The 25,699-nt window shown below is 41.4% G+C and overlaps 1 protein-coding gene across 3 annotated transcripts in view; it reads left to right on the top strand.

Moving 5' to 3' along the window:
• TACC3 (transforming acidic coiled-coil containing protein 3) overlaps positions 1 to 25,699 on the top strand; it is a 195,617-nt gene that overhangs the window by 160,617 nt on the left and 9,301 nt on the right. For all 3 annotated transcript variants that reach the window (XM_033951090.1, XM_033951080.1, XM_033951099.1), the window contains exons 15-16: positions 5,047 to 5,153; positions 11,821 to 11,941. In XM_033951090.1, coding sequence (XP_033806981.1) covers positions 5,047 to 5,153; positions 11,821 to 11,941 — 228 coding nt within the window. The remainder of the gene's footprint in view (positions 1 to 5,046; positions 5,154 to 11,820; positions 11,942 to 25,699) is intronic.

Below are 25,699 nucleotides of genomic sequence, written 5' to 3'. Positions count from 1 at the left end.
CTTACAGGAATGGGAAAACGACAAAACTCGCAGGGATAGGAAAATTTGAGTTCTGCGGGGACAGAGAAAAATTTGTCCCCATGTCATTCTCTACCTGGTTGACCTTTTGTCTGGAGCTTTTGAAATTCAGCTGGCGCTACTCGCTCTCCAGCCCCTTCAGAAAGACCAATGGTGCAAGTTTTCGATGCCATGGCGGTGGTATATGTACTTCACAAGGGAGCTCTAGTGCTCTCTTGGGCCAGAAAGATTGACGACTCATTGGGTAGAAGAATTGCTTCTGTTTTTCTCAGCTCCCATGGGGCCAGAGTCTACAATGTTCCAGCAGTCATCCTCAGCTGACAGTTCCTGGTCTTAGGAGCTTGTTTTTCTCACTGGAGCCATTCCGTCTGCTCTTAAGAAGAGCTGGGAATAGCCTCGGTTGGTCTTGTTGGCTTCGGCAGAGATCTTGAAGGTTGGGCACCTTTTCGTTTGACAAACAGTGTGGAAGCTAGGGTCGGTTGCCTTGGTTTGGCCCTAGCTGGCTCACAGGTTCCTCCTTGGCTCTGGTTGGTTGGATCATCTGCCAGATAGCAATGCATCCCGGCCTGGTGATCATTCCTATATGCATTCCCTCCATTTCCTCTTATTCTCAAAACACTTGTCAGACTCAAACAAGAACATGCTACCATGATTCTGATAGCTCTTCGGTGGCCCAGACAACCTTGGTACTCCCTTCTACTTCCATCTCAGCAGCAGGGAGCCACTACTTCTACCAGTTTTTCCGACTGCTTACACAGAGTCACGGTTCTCTTCTTCATCCCAACCTGCAATCTCTACATCTGACAGCCTGGTTCCTTTCAACATAACTTTACACCTTCAGTTTTCTCAATCTGTCAGAGACATTTTAAGTGCTTACAGAAAGCCTGCCACCAGGCAATGCTACATCCAGAAGTGGACCAGATTTTCCGCTTGGTGCAATCTTTATAATCAGAAGCCTCAATCTACCTCCTTATCTTCAGTTCTGGATTATCTATTTCATTTGTCTCAATCGGGTCTCAAATCCACCTCAATTAGAGTCCAGTCCATCTCAGTGCAATTGCTGCTTTTTATCAGACGCTGGAGGGAAAACCTCTATCGAGTTTTTATTAAAATTTGATGCAATCGCTTATACAATTTCTAAGCGATTTACAGATAAAAATGGGGGAAACAAATCAAAAATAACGCCTATGAGTACAATTAAAAAGAAAGATACAACTTAAATTAATGGCGTTAGAAAAAAGAACAAATAACAAAACTGACATGGTACACAGGAGAAGGGGGCAGAAATACAATTTATATAGAATAGAGAAAACAAAGGAGCATAACACAGGGAAAGGAGGTACAAGGATCTGATTCTTTTAGAAGTGAAGCGGGAGTCTAATGGGAAGTAAGCAGGAATATCCCAAGAATTGAATTAAGTATTAAAGGCATCTTTTAAAAAAGGGTATTTGAAAAGAGCTTTAAAGTGATTTAAATTGTTTTCTTCTCTGACAGGTGGGAAGCATGTTCTAAAGCTGGGGGGCTACCACTGAGAAGATATCTTGACACTTAGTGCCTATAATACATAGAGATGGTATAGTTAGTAATCTACAGTCTGCAGATCTTAGAAGATGTGATGGTTCAAAAGTAATTAAATATTTTTCTATGAATTGGGGAGATTTTGATTTTAGTGTTTTAAAGGTTAATAAAGCAATTTTGTAGGAAATCCTCTGTTGGGCAACCAGTGAGCTTTACGTAATAGAAGGTCACATGATCGAATTTCTTGGCTTTAGGTACGAGTTTTATGGCAATGTTTTGGATGATTTGAAGTCGTCTCATTTCCTTCTGAGTGATCCTTGTAAATAAACCGTTGCAATAATCTATTTTTGCAATTATGAGAGAATGGCCCAGAATATTCAAAGATTTTGGTTCTAGGAATTTAGAGATATAACGAATCATTTTTAGTTTAAAGAAGCAGGATTTAACTATGGAGCAGATATGGTCAAGAAAAGTTGATTTATTTTGTCAAATACTACCCCTAGGATTTTTTATTGAGGAGACGTTGTCTAGAGCAGTGGTTCCCAACCCTGTCCTGGAGGAACACCAGGCCAATTGGGTTTTCAGGCTAGCCCTAATGAATATGCATGAAGCAAATTTGCATGCCTATCACTTCCATCATATGCAAATCTCTCTCATGCATATTCATTAGGGCTAGCCTGAAAACCCGATTGGCCTGGTGTTCCTCCAGGACAGGGTTAGGAATCACTGGTCTAGAGGTAGGTTTTGAAGTAAGATTGGGGCTTGAAGTGTTGTTCCCTTTTTCCATGGAAAGATCATGGGTTTTCTTTTGCTAATGTTTAATGCTAACATGTTCTCATTGAGTCAAAGTCTTATGTCTAATTTGTTGTTAATCTCAGAAATTTTGTTGGTGTTTACTAGATTGAGAGGGTGCAGTAACTGAATGTCATCTGCGTAGGCAAAAACAAAAAATCCAATAGATTGGCATAAAGTAAGAAGAGGATACAAAAAAAATGTTAAATAATAAGAGGGGAAAGTATAGAACCCTGGGGTACCCCACTTTGGCTGTTAATGAAAGAGACTTTGGATTGCCGGTTAGTGAAATGACTTGAACCAATTAAGAACCTGATCTGTGATCCCAATAGATTCCAGTCTTTGTAAGAGGAGAGAGTGGTCTACCTTATCAAAAGCGGCTGAAAGATCAAGGGAGATAACTACAGAATTGTGATCTAGATGACAGAGAATCGTAGTTGTCATCCTTAAGAGAGAGGGCTGTCTTCTCATCCTGTGGTTTCCAGGTTTATGAAAGGACTTTTCAATATCAAATCACCTCCAGTGGTTTGGGATCTCAATGTTGTTCTTGCTAAATTGATGAAGCCTCCATTTGAACCAATGTCTTTGGCTCATCTCAAATATCTCACTTGGAAAGTGTTTTTTCTCATCTCTCTCACGTCTGCTCGCAGAGTCAGTGAATTACAAGCTTTGGAAGCGGACCCACCTTTTACATTATTCCATCATGACAAGGTGGTACTCCGCATTCATCCAAAATTCTTACCCAAAATTGTCACAGAATTTCATCAATCAATCAATTATACTTCCAGGTTTTTTTTCCCCAAGCCTCATTCTCATCCTGGAGAACCTGCTCTTCATACTCTGGACTGCAAACGTGCTTTGGCCTATTATTTACAGAGGACTAAATCACATAGATCTTCTCCTCAACTTTTCATCTCCTTTGATCCTAACAAGTTGGGACATCCAGTTTCCAAACGTACAATTTCCAACTGGTTAGCTGCTTGCATCTCATTTTGTTATGCTCAGGCTGGACTGCGTCTGAAGGGTCGAGTTACTGCCCACAAAGTTAGAGCTATGGCAGCTTCAGTAGCTTTCCTTAGATCCACTCTTATTAAAGAAATATGCAAAGCTGCCACTTGATCCTCGGTTTACACATTCATCTCACATTACTGTCTGGATATCTTCTCCAGACGGGATGGCCGTTTTGGCCAAACAGTATTACGAAATTTATTCTCCTAAACGCCAACACTCCCACCATCCCATTCTGGTTAGCTTGGAGGTCACCCTTATGTGAGAATATGCTGCCTGCTTGTCCTGGGATAAAGCACAGTTACTTACCGTAACAGGTGTTATCCAGCAGGCACATATTCTTACAACCCACCCACCTCTGGTTGGCTTCTTAGCTGGCTATATGAACTGAGGAGACGCATGCCCTATGTCAGGTGGGAAGGCACTAGTGCATGTGCAGTGCGGCAGTTTCAAGTTTAATGGTTCTTTTGATTAATCGCTTCATCATAATTCAAAGCGATGAACAATTTAAAATACATTCAGTGGGAAACAATACAATACAAACTTTAAATAATAACATAAAATTAAAAATAGTTCAACATATTCGTAACATAAGGTAAAAAAAGGGGTGCGAAATACAATTCATGATAGAAAAGCAGAACAAAAAAAGGGAAAGTTCTTCAAGCAACACTGCTTGTGCAGCTGTCCATATCAGGGCTCTGTGGAAGACATCACCCATATGTGGAAATATCTGCCTGCTGTCCTGTTATGGTTAGTAACTGTGCTTTAGCGAAGGCCTTTCTTGGGGTGCTCGTTGCACACAGCAGGTTATTTCTACATTGTTCCTCAATGTTTTTTCTGAGTTGCCTTTGTGCCTGTTTATTGTTGATATTTTACAGAGCAAACCAGTTTGTGAATTATTTATGTTGATGAGGATTCTCCCCGTACCACCTTGTCCTGGGTTTTAAGGTATGTGCTTGGCTTTGGGACTGAACTGAGGTAGTTTATTGATTCTCACACTAGGGGGAGTGCAGCATTTTTTCAGAAAAGATGTGGATTTCTGCAACACCCGGACTGCAGGTTGGGATTGAACACCTAGCGTATGGAATTCTCCAGGGACTAACAGAAAGAAAGAAGATTATCGAAGGTATAAACCTAATCTTCCACTGCCTGGTGCCTAGGTAAGTTCATGGGATACATAGCTGGTGTAAACTAGACTGGCCCACTGCTAGGAGAACATCGCCACAGATATCCAGTAAAGCACACCATAACTGTCTGTCATATTTTGTTATTCAATAGAAATGTGGGTGACCATAATGAAACCAGCTGACTCCATACTTAATTCCAGTAAAAAGAAAAGCATTATCTTATGAATTAAGGTTTAGAAGTCTAAGGAATGAACTCGCAGAAAAGTAGAATATTTCATTGTAGCCAAAATCAAACCTAGTTCTGATATATTCGCAACACAAAGGTGGCAGTCCAGTGCTTTTGGGTAACCTTTAGTTTAGTAGCAGAATGGTAGTTAATCAAGGCTAGATCTCAGAAGTAGAGCAGTAACACGTCCTGCTCTGTTCACAGGATCATGTGGCCTTTTCTTTAAAAAGGTTTGCTGTATCCATGCATGTAAAAGATAGAGCTTGAATAGTTTAAGTAGATTTGAAAAGTCTGATTATGGTAAAATTTAAAATTCTTTCAAGTAGCTTTTTAAGTTCAGTGTTAATTTTGTTAAAGAATGAAGAGGCTCTGAAGAAATGTGTTGAAGATTATGTTACAAGGATTTCAAAAGAAGAACAGAGATACCAAGCACTGAAAGCACATGCAGAGGAAAAACTTAAAAGGTGAGTCTGAAAAACCGGTGATAAACAGAAATCTATTGTGATCCTGATCCTGAAATAGTCCATAATCTTACTGGCTGGATTCATTTTTTTATTGTGATCAAAATTTAAGTTTTGGTACAGATTCCAAGCTGATTTGTATGTTCTGTTGCGTCCCTTGTGGAATCAGTACACTAGGTGTTCAATCCTTTCCCGCAATCTGGGAGTTGCAGAAATCCTAACACTCTTTTTTTCTGAGTACATACTTCTCCCATCTTAGAGTTACAGCCCCCTGCAGTTTTCAATTTCTGCAAGAAATCTGTGCATAAGTCTTCTACTCTGCTTCTATTTTTGGTGACTTGAGTGTCATGAGACCCCTTCCTGGTGGTCTTCTGTCAGAGGAAAGGGCGCAGTCTCAGGGAGCCGGACTGCTGCTTCATAGAGAAACTTTGGACCTGTGGAGCCAGCCTGAAGTATGCCACCCTTCTCAGACTCCGGGTCTATTCCCCTGGGAGTTTGCTTGCCCTCTGACCTTGTCAGGGGTTTAAGCACAGGCTGTATGCGTCCTGAGTAAAAAAAAAAAAAAATCCTCTGGGTTTCAGGGAGCAGTCTGTTTCCCACCCACCGTTGCATGGAGAGGATCCATGAGGGTGGAGGTTACAGTCTGTCAGTCTGACTAGCAGTCCGATGTAGAGAATGACACAGTGGCTGTTACCCGCGGCTAGTCGCATGTAACCCACCGAAACAGTGAGGGGGGGGGGGAAGTGCTCACTGCGGTGAATGGCCTTGTGCCCGCAGTTAAGGGAAGGAATGCGCACGGTCACCTCCCTCCTTCCTACCTACTCAAATCTATCTATCTCCCTCCCTCCCCCTTACCTTCATGGCATGTTTTGAGTAATTTTCACAAAGCCGTCAGAGCCTGCAAACAGTAGCGTGGGTGGGTGGAAGCTTCTCCTCTGATGCAACTTCCGGTTGCGTCAGAAGAGAAGCTTCCACCCACATACGCAAGCTACTGTTTGTAGGCTCTGACGGCTTTGTGAAAGTTACTCAAAACGTGTCGCGAAGGTAAAGGGGAGGGAGATAGATAGATTTGGGTAGGTATGCCAGTTCATATATACCCCCTCCGTGTCAGGCAGCATGGAAGACGTTAGCCTTTCACGGGGGGGAGGGGGTTGCTTTAGGATAAAGTAGTATATTAGTTGTGTTGATAAAAATTTATAAACAAAGCCCTGCCAGCTGAACATCTCTTTCTCTAGTTGAGTAGCCAGAACTTTGAGTTATAAGGAAGGAATAAGCTAAATATTGCAGTACTAAGGCTTGTATGGATGCTGTGGGGAAGGGGCGGGGACAGGGACGGTGGGGACGGGGACAATTTTTTTCCCCCATTTCATTCTCTAGTCCGATGATCTTGGTCTGGTAATTTTGGTGCTGTTCTGAGGCAGAAAATCCTTTCCTCCATTCAGCTGCAGTTTGAGACCTGACAGGCAAGCACTGCACAGACCACAAGTACACCTCCATTATTTCCTATGGGAGCTTTGAGGGTGGTCTGTGGAAGATGGCTGAAATTCCACCCCCTCCATCCCCAGTTCAGGTCTCCCACCTCCCCAAATTGCTATTTTTTTATTTTGGGATTTTTTTTGTTTTTTTTGCTGGCGGCAGCCATATTGGATTTTTATATGTAGATCTTTTTTTCAAGTGTTATTTCTGCCTCAAAACCCCTCAGTTTGATTAAAAACTGTTTGGGATGGACTCTCCGGCCTTTAATCTGTCGAATATGTGCATGACTGCGCTGGATCAGCGACCGCATGCTGCAACATGCTGGGGAAGGGGGCAGGAGCGTCAGGTTTTTCCTCCTTTGGGTCTTACAGGGCTGGAGAGCTGGCCTGGGTCTGTGATTTCAGGAAAAAATCTTGTCCAGAGGCCATTCTAGAGTCTGGCGCTGAACACCTGCATTCCGAGTCTGGGGACACTCTTGGCATGGTGCAGGCATCTAAGCAGGGCCCTCCAGTGGACAAAGGGTATAAATTTTCACCAGACTTTATTCAACTCCTCTGGAAAGTGTATTCCTCGGACTAAGCTCATTTGATGCAACCAGTGGGTGCATTTGTTTCTTCTAAGCTGGTTGCACCAGTGGCAGAGCTTCCGTTTCAGGAGCCCTCTTTTCTGGCTATGGCAGAGCTCGATTGCATTAGTTGCCATTTGGATAAGACACTGCCTCTACTTTGATATGGCTGATATCCTTGCTGAGACTAGTCAGCACGGTCGTCCTGAGAATCCGGATTTGGGTGAGGACCCCCTCCGTCTGCAGACTTTTTGAACATGGCTCTGTCAGCCATTTTATTGCTGAGGTTCTGAAAGAGCTCAGATTGGAATCTCCACCTTCCACGTCAGTGTTGGGTCATGGACCGTTCTAACATGCTGTCCTCCTTTTTTTCCATCCCATCCACAGCTTCTTGGTCTTGTTACAGAACAATGGGATATCCCAGAAAGCTCTTTCAGGCTTTCTAAAGCTATGACTAACGTTTATCCTCTGGCTTCGGATTTTCAGCAGTTTTTTGAGCAACCTAAGGTTCATTCTGATGTGGCGCAGGTTACCAGGTGCACAGCCCTCCCTAACGATGAAGTAGTGCTTAAGGATTCCCAGGATCGCAGAGTGGACATTATGTTGAAAAAGCTTTTTGAAGTAGCTTAGGGTATCAGATATCAGGGCAGTGACAGCAGCCTCTTTTGCGGCGCATGCCTGTCACACTAGATTGCGCAGTATGTCTTCTGTAGCAGTGGATGTTTGTCCAAACAGCTGCCGCTAGCATTAGTTTAGGCGCAGTTCCATCAGGTAGCCTCAGTGCCTTTGCTAGGCCATTCCACTTCGATGATGCAACTTCCTCTTTCGTCAGAGGCGAGCTGGCCTAGCAAAGGCCCTGAGGCTGCCTGATGGAAACATGTCTTAAACTAATGGTAGCAGCAGTTGTGTGGGGAAGTTAAAAGCACAGTGAGCTGCCACTAGAGAGAGGAGAGGTACTCCTGGACAGTGGAGGAGGGAAAGAGAAGGGAAAAGGGGTACTGCTGGACAGGGGAGGAGGGGAATAGAGGTGCTGCTGGACAGGGGGGAGGGAAAAGGAAGGGAGAAGAGGTGCTGCTGGACCTGGCAGAAAGGGAGGGAAAGGAAAGGTGCTGCACACTGGAGGGGAGGGTGAGATAGTGCATAGGGAGAGATCATATTAGTTGTGAGCAATGTTCCTTCTAAGCTGAGCGCATGAGCGATCGCTCACTATTTTCAGTGGCGTCGCTCATACATTTTCTCATGTCGCTCAATCGAGGGCGGGCGGAGGTGAGAGGAAGCAGCGGCGGCGGTCTGCCCTGCTCGCCTTAGTGTATTTTAAGTTGAAAGATGCAGCAGCGGCTCCTCTCAAGATCCCCAACTGCATCGGACTTCCGATGCAGGTGGGGATTCGTGAGAGGAGCAGCTGCCACGTCTTCAGTGGCGTACCAAGCGGGGGGGAGGGGGTGGTCCACCCTGGGTGCAGCCTTAGGGGGGGTGCACAGCCGGCCAGGTCCAGATCTGGCTGGCTGTGCACCCCCCTAAGGCTGCTGTCGGAGAGGAAGTTCGGGCCAGCCAATCGCTGCCTGGCTGGGCGGAACTTCCTCTCCGACGGCAGAATTGACGTCAGAGGAATGCTGGTCGGCCCGACGGTGGGAAGCAGAGAGAGCTTGGGGCAGCCGCGGCGGTGGCTTTGGGGCCTGTTTCCCCCGATGGTGGCAGCAGTGGCTTTGTGGAGGGTAGGAAGAAAGAAAGAAAGGGGGCAGGCAGGGAGACAGAAGAGAAACAGAAAAAAAGAAAGGGGCATCAAGAGAGAAAAAAGAAAGAAAGGGCAGGGAGAGAGGAAGAAAAAGTTAGGGGAGGGAATGAGGTCTGGAGGAGAGGAAGCATACAGGCTGAAAGAAGGGAAGAAAGATTGGATGCACAGTCAGAAGATGAAAGTGCAACCAGAGACTCATGAAATCACCAGACAAGGTAGGAAAAATGATTTTATTTTAAGTTTAATGATCAAATGTGTCTGAATTTATATATTCTGTCTATATTTTGCACTATGGCCCCCTTTTACTAAACCGCAATAGTGTTTTTTAGCGCAGGGAGCCTATGAGCATCGAGAGCAGCGCTGGGCATTTAGCTCAGTTCCCTGCGCTAAAAACTGCTATTGTGGTTTAATAAAAAGGAAGGGGGGTATATTTGTCTATTTTTTGTATGGTTGTTACTGAGGTGACAATGCATAGAGTCATCTGCCTTGACCTCTTTGAAAAAAACCCAGAATAGGAATGATAATTAACATTTTCTCAGCGTATAATGTGCTTTGTGTTTTTTAATTTTATTGTTGGTAGATCATTTTGACTTGGTCATTTTAAAGTAGCTCGCAAGCCCAAAAAGTTTGGGCACCCCTGAGCTAGAGCGTTGAAGCTGTGTATTTCTACTTTATCCACCCTTTTACAAAACTGTGGAGCGTTTTTTAGCGCCAGCCATGGTTGTAGCAGCTCTGATGCTCAGAATTCTATGAGCTTCAGAGCTGTTACCACCGTGGCTAAAATCCACACTACAGTTTTGTAAAAGGGGGAGGGGTTAATTTGTGATGACATATTCCATACTAGGCGAAGGTGTTTTCTGTGTTCTGTGTGTTCGAAAGACATGGTTTTCTGTTAGGATTGACGGTATAGGATTGATCTGTGCTGGTCTGGCTTGTTTAGTTTTACAATGGGTGTATTGATGTACTGCTCACTGCAATATGTAAGATGCTACCTTTTCCTAGGTACTCATGTGTGACGTGTGGCTTGTTACTAAAAATCATGTTTTTCGTACAGATGGGGGGGTGCCAAAAAATGATGGGCCTCGGGTGTTACATATGCTAGGTACGCCACTGTATGTAAAGATACCAGAAAGCTGGCGAAGCAAAAACTTTAAGTAAATTGTTGTTCTTCTAAGTTTTGAGTATTTAACCCTCCCACAATCTCACGGGCACTTGTCCTCCGCGCCTGCTCATAAATTTGTGGAGTATGTAACTTGTCGCTCATGCATATTTTTTTTGCACACACCTCATCAATCCTTAGAGGGAACATTGGTTGTGAGTGGGGTAGGGGGAGGAAAGGAAAGAAAATTGTTGCAGGAGGAATGAGATGAGAGAGGGGAGAAATGGTCCATGGGGAGAGAGCATATTGGGGTGGGAAGGAGGGATATCGAGGGAAGAGGCAGGGAGAAAGAGAAAACGTGCAGGAGACGGAAAGTGTTGGACTTGTGGAGAGGGCGAGATGGATGGGGAGGGCAGAAAAGAGGGAAGGAGAAATGTCACACTTGGGGGAAGGGGGAGAGGGCACAGAGTGAAAAGTTGGACTCATGGAGAGAAGTTAGTTGGGGGAGGGAAGGAGGACCAGAGGAGAAGCAGCATGCAGATGGAAGAGAGTAAAATGGACTGGTGGAAAGGAGGGAGAAATGTTAGACCACTGGGAGGAGGAAGGGAAGGAAGGAGAGAGATGGACTACTGGGAGGAGGAAAGGGGACAGATGTTGGACTACTGTGGGGGAAGGAGGAAATGGGAGAGATGTCAGACCACGGAATCGGGGAGGGAAGGAGAGAGTGATAGGAAAGGAAGGTAAGACATGGGAAAGTAGATTTTGAGAAGAAAGTAGAAAAATGGAAAAATTGAATGTTAACTTAATGCCAAAGATGAATGCAAGGCAGAAAGTGCAATGATTAAGAAGGCACTGGAAACATAGTTAAAAACACAGAAAAATAGTCACCAGACCACAAAGTTAGGGAAAATGGTTTTATTTTCAATATAGTGATATAAATTCTTAAAACTGACACATTTCAATCTGCTGTGTATATTGTGTGTGTATGAAAAATGATTGGAAAAAAATTGCATTACAATTAGTAAAGGAGGTAGGATCTGAGGCAGAGCTTGGATGGGCAATAGTGTGAAGCTTGGGAGGTCTGTGGTTGGGGTACTCAGTTGATATTTGTTAGATTTAGGGGATACTTAGTTTGAAGAAGTTGAGAAACACTGCAGTAGGCAATTAGCCGGCACCCAGTGCCTCTCCTCTCCGGCCCTCTTCTCTGCTGGCACCGCCTACTGGCATCTCAGGGCCCATCTGGAGGGCCTATGCGCGGACGTCGACATGATGTAATCATGGCAACATCCGTGCACTACCTTTAGTGTGCCCTGGCTCTAGAAAGTTTGAGACATTGACTTAAGGTATTAGTAGTTTAGAGCAGTGATTCCCAACCCTGTCCTGGAGGAACACCAGGCCAATCGGGTTTTCAGGTTAGCCCTAATGAATATGCATGAGAGAGATTTGCATATGATGGAAGTGATAGGCATGCAAATTTGTTTCATGCATATTCATTAGGGCTAGCCTGAAAACCCAATTGGCCTGGTGTTCCTCCAGGACAGGGTTGGGAACCACTGGTTTAGAGAGTATGCTGTGGATATAGACTTAAGAAAACACTAGGAGATTTTCAGTGCTTTGAAAGTGTGTAGTCTTATAATTCACGCATCATACTGTACACAAACCTGATTTGCTCTCCCATAGCAGATGTTTCATATTTGTCCACATTTTTAAAGTGAATGTATGGTCATATTGTATATTACAAATTTTGAAGGTTTAGTTGGCAGTTGACATCTAAAATACCATTTAAACTTTATAGGGCAAGTGAGGAGATAGCTCAAGTACGAAGCAAAACCAAGGGGGAGATTGCAGCTCTTCAAGCCTCTCTACGCAAGGAACAAATGAAAATTAAGTCAATGGAGCAGTCTCTTGAACAAAAGGTCAGTCTGAACAGGTCAAATACCAGAAATGCAGTATAGCTTATTGGCTAAAATGTACAGAGAATTGGGTGCAAGGTAGGGAAGGGATATGTTCTGTTTCTGCTGGTTTACCTATTGGCTATCCAAATACGAGTTGTGAGGAAAAAATGTCGAACATTCAGCAGGGGACAGACCAAAATGTACTTTATTGATTAACAGCACAATAGGATCTTGGACATGACACCGAGGGCCTGATTCTCTAAAAGTGCGTCCCGATTTTAGGCAGCTGTAGACATCCTACAGCCAATCGGGATGCACGTTTTTTTTTAAAAAAAATGCTCCCCAGGCAGGCCGCCTATATTGAAGGCGAGGCCCGCAAGACACCTAGGCCCTGATTCTGTATAGAACGCCCGGGAGAGGCGTCCTATTCAGAATCGGCCTAAACTAGACACGGCCCGCTACACTTATCGCGGCAAGGGATCTCTCTGCTGCTATAAGTATAGCGGGCCGTGGCCCCCTGACCGATCGCTGGCAGGAGGGTGCCCAAACCTCCTGCCCGAAGACGCACCCCCCTCCCCGACACTACCGACCGCCCCCCCCCCCCGACACTACCGACCGCCCCCCCCCACCCCCGACATTACCGATCGCTGGCAGGAGGGTGGCCAATCCCTCCTGCCCGAAGACGCACCCTTCCGACACTATCGATTCCCCCCCCCCCCCCCCGACAATATCGGTCGCTGGCAGGAGGGTGTCTAGAAGCCTGGACCAATCAGGCCTTAGGCATAGCGGGTCCGCCCATCCCTACTAAGTCTAAGGTCTGATTGGCCAATCAGGCCTCAGATTAAGTGGGGATGGGCGGACCCGCTATGCCTAAGGCCTGATTGGTCCAGGCTTCTAGAGCCTGGGCCAATCAGGCCTTAGGCTTTGGCGGGAAGGGGCGGGCCCGCCTCATTTTGACGAGGCGTGCCTGCTTGCTCGACGTGCAAGACCCATCTGTAAGAACAGGTTTGGTGGAGTGGGGGTTGTTAGCGCCGGGGGGGGGGGTGCGTCTTCGGGCAGGAGGGATTGGGCACCCTCCTGCCAGCGACCGATATTGTCGGGGGGGGGGGGGGCGGTCGGTAGTGTCGGGGGTGGGGCGGTCGGGAGGGTGCGTCTTCGGGCAGGAGGGATTGGGCACCCTCCTCCCATCGATCGGACAGGCCGCGGCCCGCTATACTTATAGCGGCAGAGAGATCCCTTGCCGCGATAAGTATAGCGGCCGCGTCTACTTACAATGTAGACCAGCATTTTGCTGGCCTACATTTTTAAGCTTCTCATCTACTAGGAGACGCGTAGGGCTGCCTAGGTTCAGCCTAAGGCCCGCCTAAGGCCCTTAGACGAGCTTAGGCATCTTGCGGGTCTCCCTAGGCTCCCGGAAGCGCCTTCAGGCCTGCCTGGGGAGCATTTTTTTTTTAAAAAAACGTGCATCCCGATTGGCTGATTAGACAGCTGTAGGATGCCTACAGCTGCCTAAAATCGGGACGCACTTTTAGAGAATCAGGCTCCCAGTGTTTTGCCTTTGTAGAGTCTAAATCATAAAAATACAGAAATCAAATCAAGCACATATAGAAACATATTAAGAAACATGAATTGCAAATTTTGAAACCAGAAACAGAAAAACAAATTAAAAACATGAATGATAAATTTTAAAACCAGAGGCAAAACAATTTGCTTAAAAACAAAAAGACCATGAGGTTCAAGTATCTAAATAAAACTTATGTATACATCTTGTATCATCACATTACATTAAACAATTATTATACATATTAGGTAATACATATATTTCAGTTTTCATTCATAAATACAGAATAATATATTGTATTTACAGTGGTACATGAAAGGAATTCAAGTGTATGTTTTATGAGCTCGTTTTAAATTTCTATGTTACACTTGTAGATGTATGAAAATGAATAAAAAAATTTAAACACATTATATTAAACATAAGTAAATAAACTAATGGAATCCCCAAGCTAAATGTAGCTAAGTGCAGAGAAAATACAGAGAAAATAATTCAAAAAAATATACAGCAAGTAACAAAGAATGGCATTCTCATAATGCCATATCATAATCTGCAATTGTCAACTAAAAATTTGAATTACCAGACTGTGTGTAGAAATAAGTTTGACAAACAGAAGTAACAGTGCTAAAAGACAGTGTTATATAGTAGGCCATAAGTTAACTAAGAAAAATAATAATAATAAAAATTGTGCATTAAAAGAGAGACGTGAGTGAGATTTGTGTTAGAATGTAACCCAGTGGTAACATCTGGTGGGGACAAATCCAACTCTGGAAAACAGCAGCATTAGAAGGGGATTATAGCGTCAGTAAAAGAAAATGGCACACAGTCAAACTGAAGTGAGTACTCCAAAAACCACACAGAGGGTGGAAAATGTAAACAAGATAAAGCAACACCCCCAAAAAAGCAGATAAATGGAATGGTGATGCTAAAAATGCCGGCGGTGTTAAGCAAAGATATTGGCAATTAAAAGAAACCTTGGGGGACTTAACTGTTAGAGAAACCGCAGTTAGAAAATCCATGAGTGAACTCTGGTGACTAGGCCAAACCTAAGACTCATGAGAAAAGAAGGAATGGGAACCAAGACTGGTGTAAAAGGTAAGGTGCTCCTGACATCATGGTCATCACACAAACTTTGTGTCATGAACAAAAGCAAAATGAATGGGGGAAGTTGAAACTTGCTTAAACAAAATTAAACAACGAGAATACTATGGGTTGCTTTGTATTAATTTGAAATGCAGTGCTGGTTAAGGAGATAATTCTACTTAGATTAAAAAAATGTATGATATGCTCAGCAATGGGTATGGTACGGAAAAAGAAGTGAATGTTGAATGAAAACAGCATGAATGAGATGCATTAGTATAGACTCAAAATATCTTGCTAAACAAAGAAACTGAATGCTGAAAAAATAATAAAAAATATAGGCCATTTAAAGAGAGTATTTGTGTTAATACTGTGATAGTGATTGGTATTAAAAAATACAGTGTAGTCTTATCTCCATGTTAAGTCCCTTATCCTAAGACAATCAGGCAGCATATTCACATATGGGTGACATCATTCATGGAGACCAGTACGGACAATCTTACAAGTGAACTGTCAATTTAAGTTTGAAAAACTTTGTGACTACCCGTGCATGTGTGAGTGCCTTCCCACCCTCTGAGGCGTGAGACTCCTCAGTTCTTCATTTTCTGTGGCGCGAAGAAGTTTTTTCTTGAACTCTGTAAAGATTTCTACTTGCCTTCTTACTTCATGTCTTTATATATTTTCTTTTTCTGTTTTCTTTTTCTACATTTCTTCAGTTCAATGGGTTAAAAAAAAAAAACCAAAACAACTTTCCATCGAGATACTCCCCGTTTTTGCGGCAGGGAACTTAGGTGTCATGTTATTGCCTTTCTTCGGGTTGATAGCTTTTTGGTTCACATCATTTTCTTTTTCTTCATGCATGCTTTTCTTTTCTCTGGAGTAGTTTTTACAGTGCGTTCATGAAAGGTGCCAAGTTTTTACAGCTGTCGAAGGCATTGGCATTGCAGGACATACCAACATCGTGGAATCCGTCCGCTTTCCAACAAGCGTCTCGGCTCTCTACAGCATCGAGTCAGTTGATGCAGACCAATGACGCCACCACTCTTCAGCTTCACAGGTTGTCTCATCTCCAAGGTGTGCTTCCTCATTGAGGCCACTCACACCGAGGCAACCTGCTACGCTATTGATACTGGCTGTTCAGCCTTCAGTACCAGTGTTATCATTTTGGGAAAGACTCGAGTTTTTCCAGAGGGAGCTGGGTAGTGTGTTCAAGCTACTGCCGATGACACAGCCTACTCAATCAGTACCGACCCAGCTTGAGCCTAGCGTTATGAGGCCTGAAGGTACTGGTGCCAGCTGTTCAGTGGAACATCTATCATCTCCTGTGAGGTATCACCATTTCTTTTCCCGATGCCACTCATCATCCAGTCATCATTGTTCTAAATCACCTCATCGATGTTCATTATTGAGGTATCAAACATCCTCTTCGAGACATCGACAATCCTCTTCAAGGTCTTCTCGTCAATCCCATGCATCAAAGCTCAAACGAGATATACACCGATCCTCGTCATCATCTTTGAAGGATCAGTACTGAAGGCGTGCGAAGACTTCTCACGATCATTGTCCTTGTTCTCCATCTCCAAGCCTTCTTTGATAGAATGTCATTCTCAGACTGTTCACCTATTGTATCTGATCCTGACTCGTTTAGTCTTTCTCCACAACAGTCTCCATAGCACTCACCTTCTTGGAGGAAATTTCTTTAGAGACTTTCTTTTACCAAATACATCAGGTAGTTGGGCAAGCTTTGCCTGTTAAGCTGGAAGCCAATACTGCCCATAGTGCGGAGTACATGGAAGCCTTGGATTATGATGAATCTCCTAAAGAGCTCCTCAAGCTTCTGCTTCATGGTATTCTCAAAGAGACTGTTTAAGTATTGGGAAAAACCTTTATCTATTGCGGTGGCCCTAAAGAAGCTTGATTCTTTATACAGAATTGTTTCTTCTCCTGGGTTTGATAGACCACAGCGTCAGCACCAGTCATTAGTGGTGAAATCAACCCTTAAAAAATCTACTACCAAGTTTTATGCTTTGACACTTCCAGGATGTGAGGACCAGACTTTAGACAAATTTGATCGTAGACTCTACCAAAATACCATACTGGCTAACAGGATATTCAATTCCAATTTTTATTTTTCCTATTATTTGAATCATTTGGTCAATCGGCTACCTAATTTTGACCAGTATATTCCTTCTCAACACCTTGCACACTACCAACAGATTATATCTAGTCTGAAACAAACTAGACACAATATATTGCAAGGTCAGCATATGATGCTTTTGAAATGTATTCCAGAGCAATTGGCCTCAACCCTGTCCTGGAGGACAGGCATGCAAATCTGTTCCATGCATATTCATTAGGACTATCCTGAAAACACGATTAGCCTGGTGGCCCTCCAGGACAGGATTGAGGACCACTGTTCCAGAGCATCAGCTATGTCAGTTGCTATGAGACGTCTGGCATGGCTAGGAGTCTCTAATATGGACATTAATCTTCAAGATCGATTAGCCAGTATTCCATGTTTAGGAGATACGCTGTTTGGAGATTGTATTGAAGCAGCTACACAAAATTAACGTTTCATGAAACCAGTTGGTATTTTTTGGTTAAACTTAAGACTAAACCTTCCACTTCTTTTTTTATTTATTTATTTATTTATTTTTTAATTCTTTATTCATTTTAAAACTGACAAACAAGTGATTAATATTATAACAATACATTAATAATAGATATACAGCACTTGACATTCTTATACATATAATCCATTAAAGTAAAAATTATAACCCTTTCCCACCCACCCACCAATTCTTCCATGGAATTTTCATAATAAAACAGAAATCCTGACATTAATTAAAAATATTAATCATCCAATTTACCCCCTCCCCCAATAAAATACATGTATCCAAAAGAAAGGAAAACGATGTTCAGTCATTACAAGAATTTTCTAATGGCCCCCAGATCTTTATAAAGTTATTATAATTACCTTTCTGTACAGCAATTGCTCTTTCCATTTTAAAAATGTGACAAAAGTGAGATCCACCAAAAAGAATAATTAAGATTTGTATAATTTTTCCAATTGGCCCTAATGTGCTGAATTGCCACCCCTGTCATTATTAACAGAAGTTTGTTATTATAAGAGGAAATTTGACTTTTTTTCCTCATAGCCATGCCAAACAGAATAGTATCATAAGACAAAGCAACATGATTTTCAAGTAAACGGTTAACCTGTGTCCAAATTAAATTCCAAAATATTTTAATACAAGGACAATAAAAAAGTAAATGATCCAATGTCCCAATTTCCAGATTACAATGCCAGCATATATTAGACTTAGAGCTATCTAACTTTTGTAAATGAACTGGGGTCCAAAAAGCTCTATGCAACAAAAAGAGCCAAGTTTGCCTCATAGATGCTGACATGGTACATCTCATTCTCCAAAACCAAATTCGTGGCCATTGAGATGCAGAAATTTGCTGCCTTATCTCAATGCTCCAAATGTCTCTAAGACCATTTTTTGTTTTTTTATTCACATATCCAGATAATAATTTATACCACAAAGCGGCTTGATGTCCCAGGAAATCCGCTTGAAAACAAAGGAACTCCAGACTATATTGATTATTCAGATTTTTCCATTCAAAGAACCCTACCTGAATAGCCTGCTTCAGCTGCAACCATTTAAAACTTTGTGATTTATTAAGACTGAATCTATGTTGCAACTGTGAAAATTCAAGCAGTTTACCATCTGAAATAATGTCATTAAGAGTTCGAATGCCTGCAATGATCCAGGATTTCCATAAGATTTTAGATCCGCCAATTTGAATCTTAAATTAATCCATAAAGATTGATTTGTACATTTACTTTTTGGAATAGGTGTTAAATTGCTAATATATCTCAATGTTTTTCATTATCTGATAAAATTCTGTTCTCATATTTTCTAGGTATTCTAATACTGGGCACATGAACCAAATTTAAGGGAAACAAGAGACACCATTCTAAATAGAGCCAATCTGGTACATTCTCAAAGAGTTCTGGGAGGATCCAATACATACCTTGACGTAAAATATAGGCTTGATGATACCTATAAAAATTAGGAAAATTTACCCCACCCTCCTCAATTGGTTTTTGAAGAGATACTAAAGCAAGTCTATGCATTTTACCTTGCCAAAGAAATTTCATAAGGATACCATTAAGTTTTTTATAAAAGGACCCATGAAAAAAGATTGGTGTCATACTCATTTGATAACAAACCACAAGCAATATCATCATTTTAATAGTTTGAACTCTCCCCCACCAAGAAATATATAATGGATTCCATCGCTCACACAACTCTGTGACTCTTTTTAATAAAAGTTTTTCATTCTCTTTAACTGTGTCGTCCAAATTATTTTTAATCATAATACCTAAGTACTTTAAGCCATCTTCTTTCCATACAAATGGAAAGGAATCAAATAGTCCTTTAGAACAATACACATTTAAAGGGAGAATTTCAGACTTATTCCAATTTATTTTGTAACCTGAAAATTTTCCAAATGTATCAATCAATTCTAGCAAACATGGAATAGTAGTTTCTGGATTTCTCAAATAGAGCAGAATATCATCTGCATATGCTGAAACTTTATATTCCCGATCAGAATGAGGAATACCCTGTATCCCCTTTGCTTGATGAATGGCTAATAACAAGGGTTCTAATACAACATCAAACAACAAAGGAGATAAAGGACAGCCTTGTCTAACTTCCCTCTGCAAATTAAATTTCTCTGACAAATTATTATTAATATTCAATCTTGCAGAAGGGGAGCTATACAATGATTTAACCATTTGTATAAATCCAGGACCTATACCAAACCAATCTAATGCTTGATACTTAAAATTCCATTCAGCTCTATCAAATGCTTTCTCTGCATCCAAAGATACAGAAAAAGCTGGATCATTCATATTTTTGGTTAATTTTAGCATATGGAACGCTAATCTAGAGTTATTAGATGAATGTCTTTTAGCAACAAATCCTGTTTGGTGCATATCAGTAATATAAGGGAGAGCCTTGGCTAAGCGCAAAGCCAATATCTTAGCCAAAAGTTTACCATCTACATTTATTAAAGAGATAGACCTGTAGTTTGAAACCAAAGTAGGATCTCTATTTGGCTTAGGCAAAACAATAGTTAATGATTCAGCCATAGTACCTGTAATACAACCCTTAGTAAGTTGTGACTTATATAAATTTAACAAATGAGGTAAAAGAATAATTTGGAATGCTTTATAAAATTCTACTGTAAAACCATCACTACCTGGAGCTGATCCAACTCTTAAGCGATTTCAATGCTGTTTCTAATTCTTTGAGATATCGACATTTCTAAACTTCTTTTTATATGAACCGGAAACTTCGGTCCAATAATTAAATTTAAAAATTCTAATCCATCCTTTTCCCTGTCCGCATAAGGCTCGGAAGAATACAGATCTTTATAAAAAGTTAGAAATTGATTTAATATTTTCCCAATCTGATTTTGTATAACTCCTTTATCATCCTTAATTGCCATAATGTTATTTCTTCTTTTTTTAGCTTTAAGATAGCTTGCCAATAGTCTACCCGCCTTATTAGAATTTCCATAATACAATGCTTGTTTGGAAAAAATATCTTTCCTAATTAATTTTAAAGATAGTTCATTATATTTACCTTTTATTTTTAAAAGATCTTGCAACGTATTATGTTCCCATTTGTTAATCAATTTAGATTCCAAAATTTTTATTTCTTTTTCCAATTCTGAAAATTGCTTTTTTAAATTGTTTTCTAATATAAGCAGAATATGAAATGATAGAGCCTCTCATGGTAGCCTTAAAGGCATCCCATAAATTTCCAAAGAACTATCCCCTGATAAATTAAACAGAAAAAAAAATCACTAATTTGTGATTTACAATCCTCGATAAATTTTGTATCTGCAAGCATTGTATTTTCAAATCTCCAAATAGGTCTATTATATTCCTGTTGATCTATTTGAAATTCAATCCATATACCCGCATGATCGGATAAAATGATTGAATCTATGGAAGCTTTAAGCACTTGTTGAACTAATTGAGTTGAAATAAAAATATAATCTATTCTAGAAAAAGATTTATGAACTTGTGAACAAAAATAAGTCTTGTTCATTAAATTGAAGAATACGCCAAATATCTTTTAAATCACATGAATGAGCCAAATCATCTAACCCTAAAGATTTTATATTTTTACATGGCTTTTTATCCAATAATTGATCCATAACAGCGTTAAAATCTCCAGCCACAACTAATTTAGAAGCAGCCAGTGGGAGCAACAATCTCTGTAATGTTTTAAAAAAATTCCTGTTGATTCGAATTAGGGGCATACAAATTAAACAAAGTCAAAGTAGCATTTCCCATACTCATTTCTACGTGTACCCATCTGCCTTGAGGATCTGAACTTACCAAATGAAAAGTGGCATTACATTTTTTATTAATAAGTATAGCCACACCTGCTTTTTTCCCAATGGCAGAAGCATAAAAACAATGCTTCACCCATCCCCCTTCCAATTTCTTAGATTCTGTCAAATTAAGGTGGGTCTCTTGTATGTAACAAACATCCGCATTCTGCTTTTTCAGAAAGTATAACACTTTTTTTCTTTTGATCTGGTGATTTAGGCCATTCATATTGAGTGAAAAAATTTTAAAAGCCATCATAATATATAAAACTAAAGTGATTCTTTAAAGACAAGTAATCAAAATAATTATAAGTTTCCAAAATGAACACCATTTTCCTGAAAATAATCACATAAACTATAACCTGTTTCCAAATTAATCTTCCTAAACCCTCCCTTCCCTCAACCCCCATCCCCCCAAACCAATCCATTTCTTCCCACTCAACCTCCCCAAACCTATAAAAAAAAACCTTCTCACCCCCCCCCCCCCAACATACTGACTGACCTAGAACACACATTGAGGTAAGCAAACCCTAAACCCCTCCCCCCGGCAACTCAAACTCACTTTATTATATTATCATTTCTTAAGATTATTATAAATAATATAAACATTCTTAATTTGCAAAAAAAAAAAAATTTAAAATTCAAATGCATCCCCTTATTTTTGATTCGACTAGTTTTTGCCCTTCTTATTTGTATACTAATTTTTTCTCTTTTTCTTGGTTGTTTAACTAAGTTTCAATGCCAAAAAATGCAAGGTCATGCACCTTGGTGGCAAAAATCCATGCAGGACTTACACCTTAGGGTGAGATCCTTGCAAGGACTGTAGCAGAACGTGACTTGGGGGTGATTATTAGCGAAGACATGAAGACTCCCAATCAAGTGGAGAAAGCTTCATCCAGGGCTAGACAAATTATGGGCTGTATCCGTAGAAGTTTCGTCAGCCGTAAGCCCAAGATCATAATGCCGTTGTACAGATCCATGGTGAGATCCCATCTGGAATACTGTGTACAATTCTGGAGGCCGCATTATCAAAAAGATTGGCAGAGAGTTGAGTCGGTTCAGCGAATGGCCACCAGGATGGTCTCAGGACTCAAGGATCTCCCGTATGATGAACGACTGGGTAAGTTGCAGCTGTACTCACTCGAGGAACGCAGAGAGAGGGGAGACATGATCGAGACGTTCAAATATGTCACGGGCCGTATCGAGGTGGAAGAGGATCTCTTTTTCCTTGACCCACGGCAACAAGAGGGCATCCGTTGAAAATCAGGGGTGAGAAATTTCATGGCGACACCAGAAAATATTTCTTCACCGAAAGGGGTTGACTGCTGAAATAATCTTTCACAACAGGTAATTGAGGCCAGCAGAGTGCCAGATTTTAAGAAAAGATGGGATTGGCATGTGGGATCTCTTCATGGAGGTAGTTAGGGGGTGGGCCATTAGTGTGGGCAGACTTAGATAGGCCGTGGCCCTTTTCTGCCGTCATTTTCTATGTTTCGCCTCTCTGTCACCATCAAAACATCATCATTTGCTAAAATTCCAAGGCCAATGGAGAAAATATAGTAGTCCTTAAGTCATATCTTCAGGACATTTTCCTGGTAATTTATTAACTTGTTAATCTCCACTAAAATTATACAATGTTTTCTTATGTGGCCGCACAAAAAGTCCAAGCTTGTGTATAATTAAATCTAGTGGAACTGGGCAGTTCAATCCCATAGCATTCCCTCTGTCTCTGCTTCTAACTTGGGTACAGGATCCCCAAATTTTGCTGTTGCTCCTCTTTCCCCAAGCTTTCTTGCTCATTCTTTTTAAAAGGGACAACTTTGATCTCTCTTCTCTTAGGGGAATACACTGCCATACTTTTGCTAAATGCTACACATGTCACACAGGGTTCAAATATGTGCGATTACAGTAGTATTGTACACAATAGCATGTCTTGGTAATCAGAGACAAATGGCATACTTGAAGTGACTTGAAACTTGAAAAATATATATTCATTAATATAAATAAATTACCACTGGACTTCTGTAAAATTAAATTCTATGAACTCCAACATCGGCTCATATAAGCCCAGGAATTAACATGCTTCCTTCACACAATAAAAAAAAACTACTCACAGCATTTTACAATAAAGAAAAAACCTTGTAAAATATGTCCAAATTTTAACATAACTGCTATTCTTTTTATCATTCTTATTTCCACAAAACTCCATATATTAAATAGACATAGGCTCTGCATTCAATAAGAATTCTTTTAGTTTTTCTGGATCTTGAAAATACATGGATTTATTCCCATTAGAGCCTCTCATGGTGGATGGATAATAAAGACCATAAGTGAAACCCTTCTCTTTCAGTTGTCTTAGCAGAAGGAACTGTTTCCTTATATTTGCTGTTAATTTTGCAAAATCAGGAACCATCAACAACTTGGAGCCTTTATAATTCAAAATTTTTATTAGCTTTGGCCAATTTTAAAATTTCTAAAGCATGTTGAAAACGTAGAACTTTAAAAATCAATGGTCTTGGGCCAGACTGGTTAGCTGAGCGTTTTACAGGGATTCTGTGTGCCTGTTCTGAAGCAGCTTAGGCAGTAATGACTCCAAAAATTGTACTGCATCTCCACCTTCCAAATTCTCAGCTAAACCCAGAAGTCTTATATTTTTCCTCTATTCTCCATATCAATAAGTTGATTTTTCAGTAACTCCACAGCCTGTCTCTCAGTTTCACATTTTTTTGTTATAGCTTCCACCTGCTCGACTTTATCTTCAATCACCAGTATTCTCTGATCCACTATCTGCATCTATTGTTTTAGGCTGACAACTTCCTCTTTTACCTCCATGATTTTATTGCTATTATCCTGTATCATCAGCTGTATTTTAAACAACTCCGCCATAATATCTACCTTTCCTAGCACATCCTCTTCATCACTCTGAGATCGGCACCTTTGTTGGAGTCAGCTGAGTAATTTTTGATCGTTTAACAGTCACACTCGACGTACTCGGCTTCTCAGCTTTTCCCTGCCGCATTGTTGCCATCTCCAAACGACTTTACAGTGCTTTTTATGAGAGGGGCAAGGTCCGTTAAACTCTTTTCTTTCAATTTGTTGCCGGGGCTTGAGGAGCTCCGCAATTAAGCTACCATCTTGTGCGCTCTAAGCCACGCCCCCTAAACCTTCCACTTCAAGGCAGTCGACCAAGCCACCTTATTCATATCAGAGGCGCTATATTGCTAAATAACCTGTTTCTAGTAGCCTCCTCGGAAGAAGCAAAGTGAACAATGCTATCAAAAGTCTCAATCAGCAGTCCCTCGGAAGTCTGCTCAGTCTTTTTGATGCGCTTCTCGAGAGCATAGCCGCTGTTCTTCTCTCACAGTCTCTTCCTCAACCAATCGGAGGCCATCTAAAAATTTATTGCCAACATTGGTCTCTAATGACAAATTCCTGGGTTCTAAAAGTAATCAAGGACGGTTACTCTCTCCATACCTCCAAATCATAGACCGAGAGAGACCACTTTCAACCATCAACAGAAGTCCCTTCTTCAGGAAATAGAGGCCTTGCGTCATCTAAATGCCATAGAGGTAGTCCCTCCTTCTCAGAAGAATCAGGGATTCTACTCCAGGTATTTTCTTGTCCCAAAGAAGACGGGAGGTCTGCGCCCCATCCTTGACCTCCAACATCTTAACAAGTTTTTACTAACAATTTTGAATGTTATCTCTAGGAACTCTATATCCCTTGTTAGATTACAATGATTGGTTATGCTCTTTAGATCTCAGAGGTTTATACCCACATACCAATTCATCCAGCTCACAGAAATTCTGTGATTTCGAATTGCCCACCAACATTTTCAATACAAGGTCCTTCCCTTCGGCTTGGCCTCCTCTCCAAGGATTTTCACCTAGTGCCTTGTCATTGTAGCAGCAGCTCTCTAAGAAGTCATGGATTTCAAGTCTTTCCTTATCTCGACAATTGTTTTTCCCCAAGGTATGCGCTTGGCAATTCAGACAACAATCCTTTTTCTTCAACATTTTGGGGTTTGAGGTCAACTCCCCAAATCACAGCTTCAACCCTTTTAAACTCTTCAGTTTATAAGAGCCCTGCTAGACCCCATCCAACTTGGGGCATTTCTACCACAGCAAAGACAAGACAACCTCATATAACTTTGCAAACAAGTTTCTCATCTTCCAACCATCTCAGCCAGACACATGATGAGATTCTTGAGTCACATGTTACTCCCTTTGCAAGATTTTCTCAGAACAGCTCAGTGGTCTCTGGCGTCTCAATGGTCTCAGGCTCTTGATCCTTTTTCCCAGAAGATTACTGTCACACTATCAATGCATCGGTCTCTTCAGTGGTGGATAAATTCTTCCAATCTTTCCAGAGGGCTCTTATTTCAAATACCGCCACATCAGAAAGTTCTGACTATGGACTCCTCCATGTATTTTGTAGGGTGCTCATCTGGGCAGTCTCCGAACACAGGGCCACTGGGCTGTTCATGAACTGAAGCTCCATATCCATCTCTTGGAACTCACAGCAGTCTGCAATGTTCTGAAAATGTTTCAACACAGTATATCCAATCACATGCTCCTTGTTCACACAGACAATCAAGTTGTGATGTATTACATAAACAAAGAGGCGCGGGTTCTCTAAATCTGAAAAGAGGTTGAGAAGATTTGGAACTGGGCAATTCCTCAGAACATCTTTTTGAATGCTGTCTATATTCAAGGAGAGCA

The sequence above is a fragment of the Geotrypetes seraphini genome, chromosome 1 (assembly GCF_902459505.1).
Source record: "Geotrypetes seraphini chromosome 1, aGeoSer1.1, whole genome shotgun sequence".
Lineage (NCBI taxonomy): Eukaryota > Metazoa > Chordata > Amphibia > Gymnophiona > Dermophiidae > Geotrypetes > Geotrypetes seraphini.
Note: the sequence above shows the minus strand (reverse complement) of the source record. Positions and strands in the feature narration are given on the sequence as shown.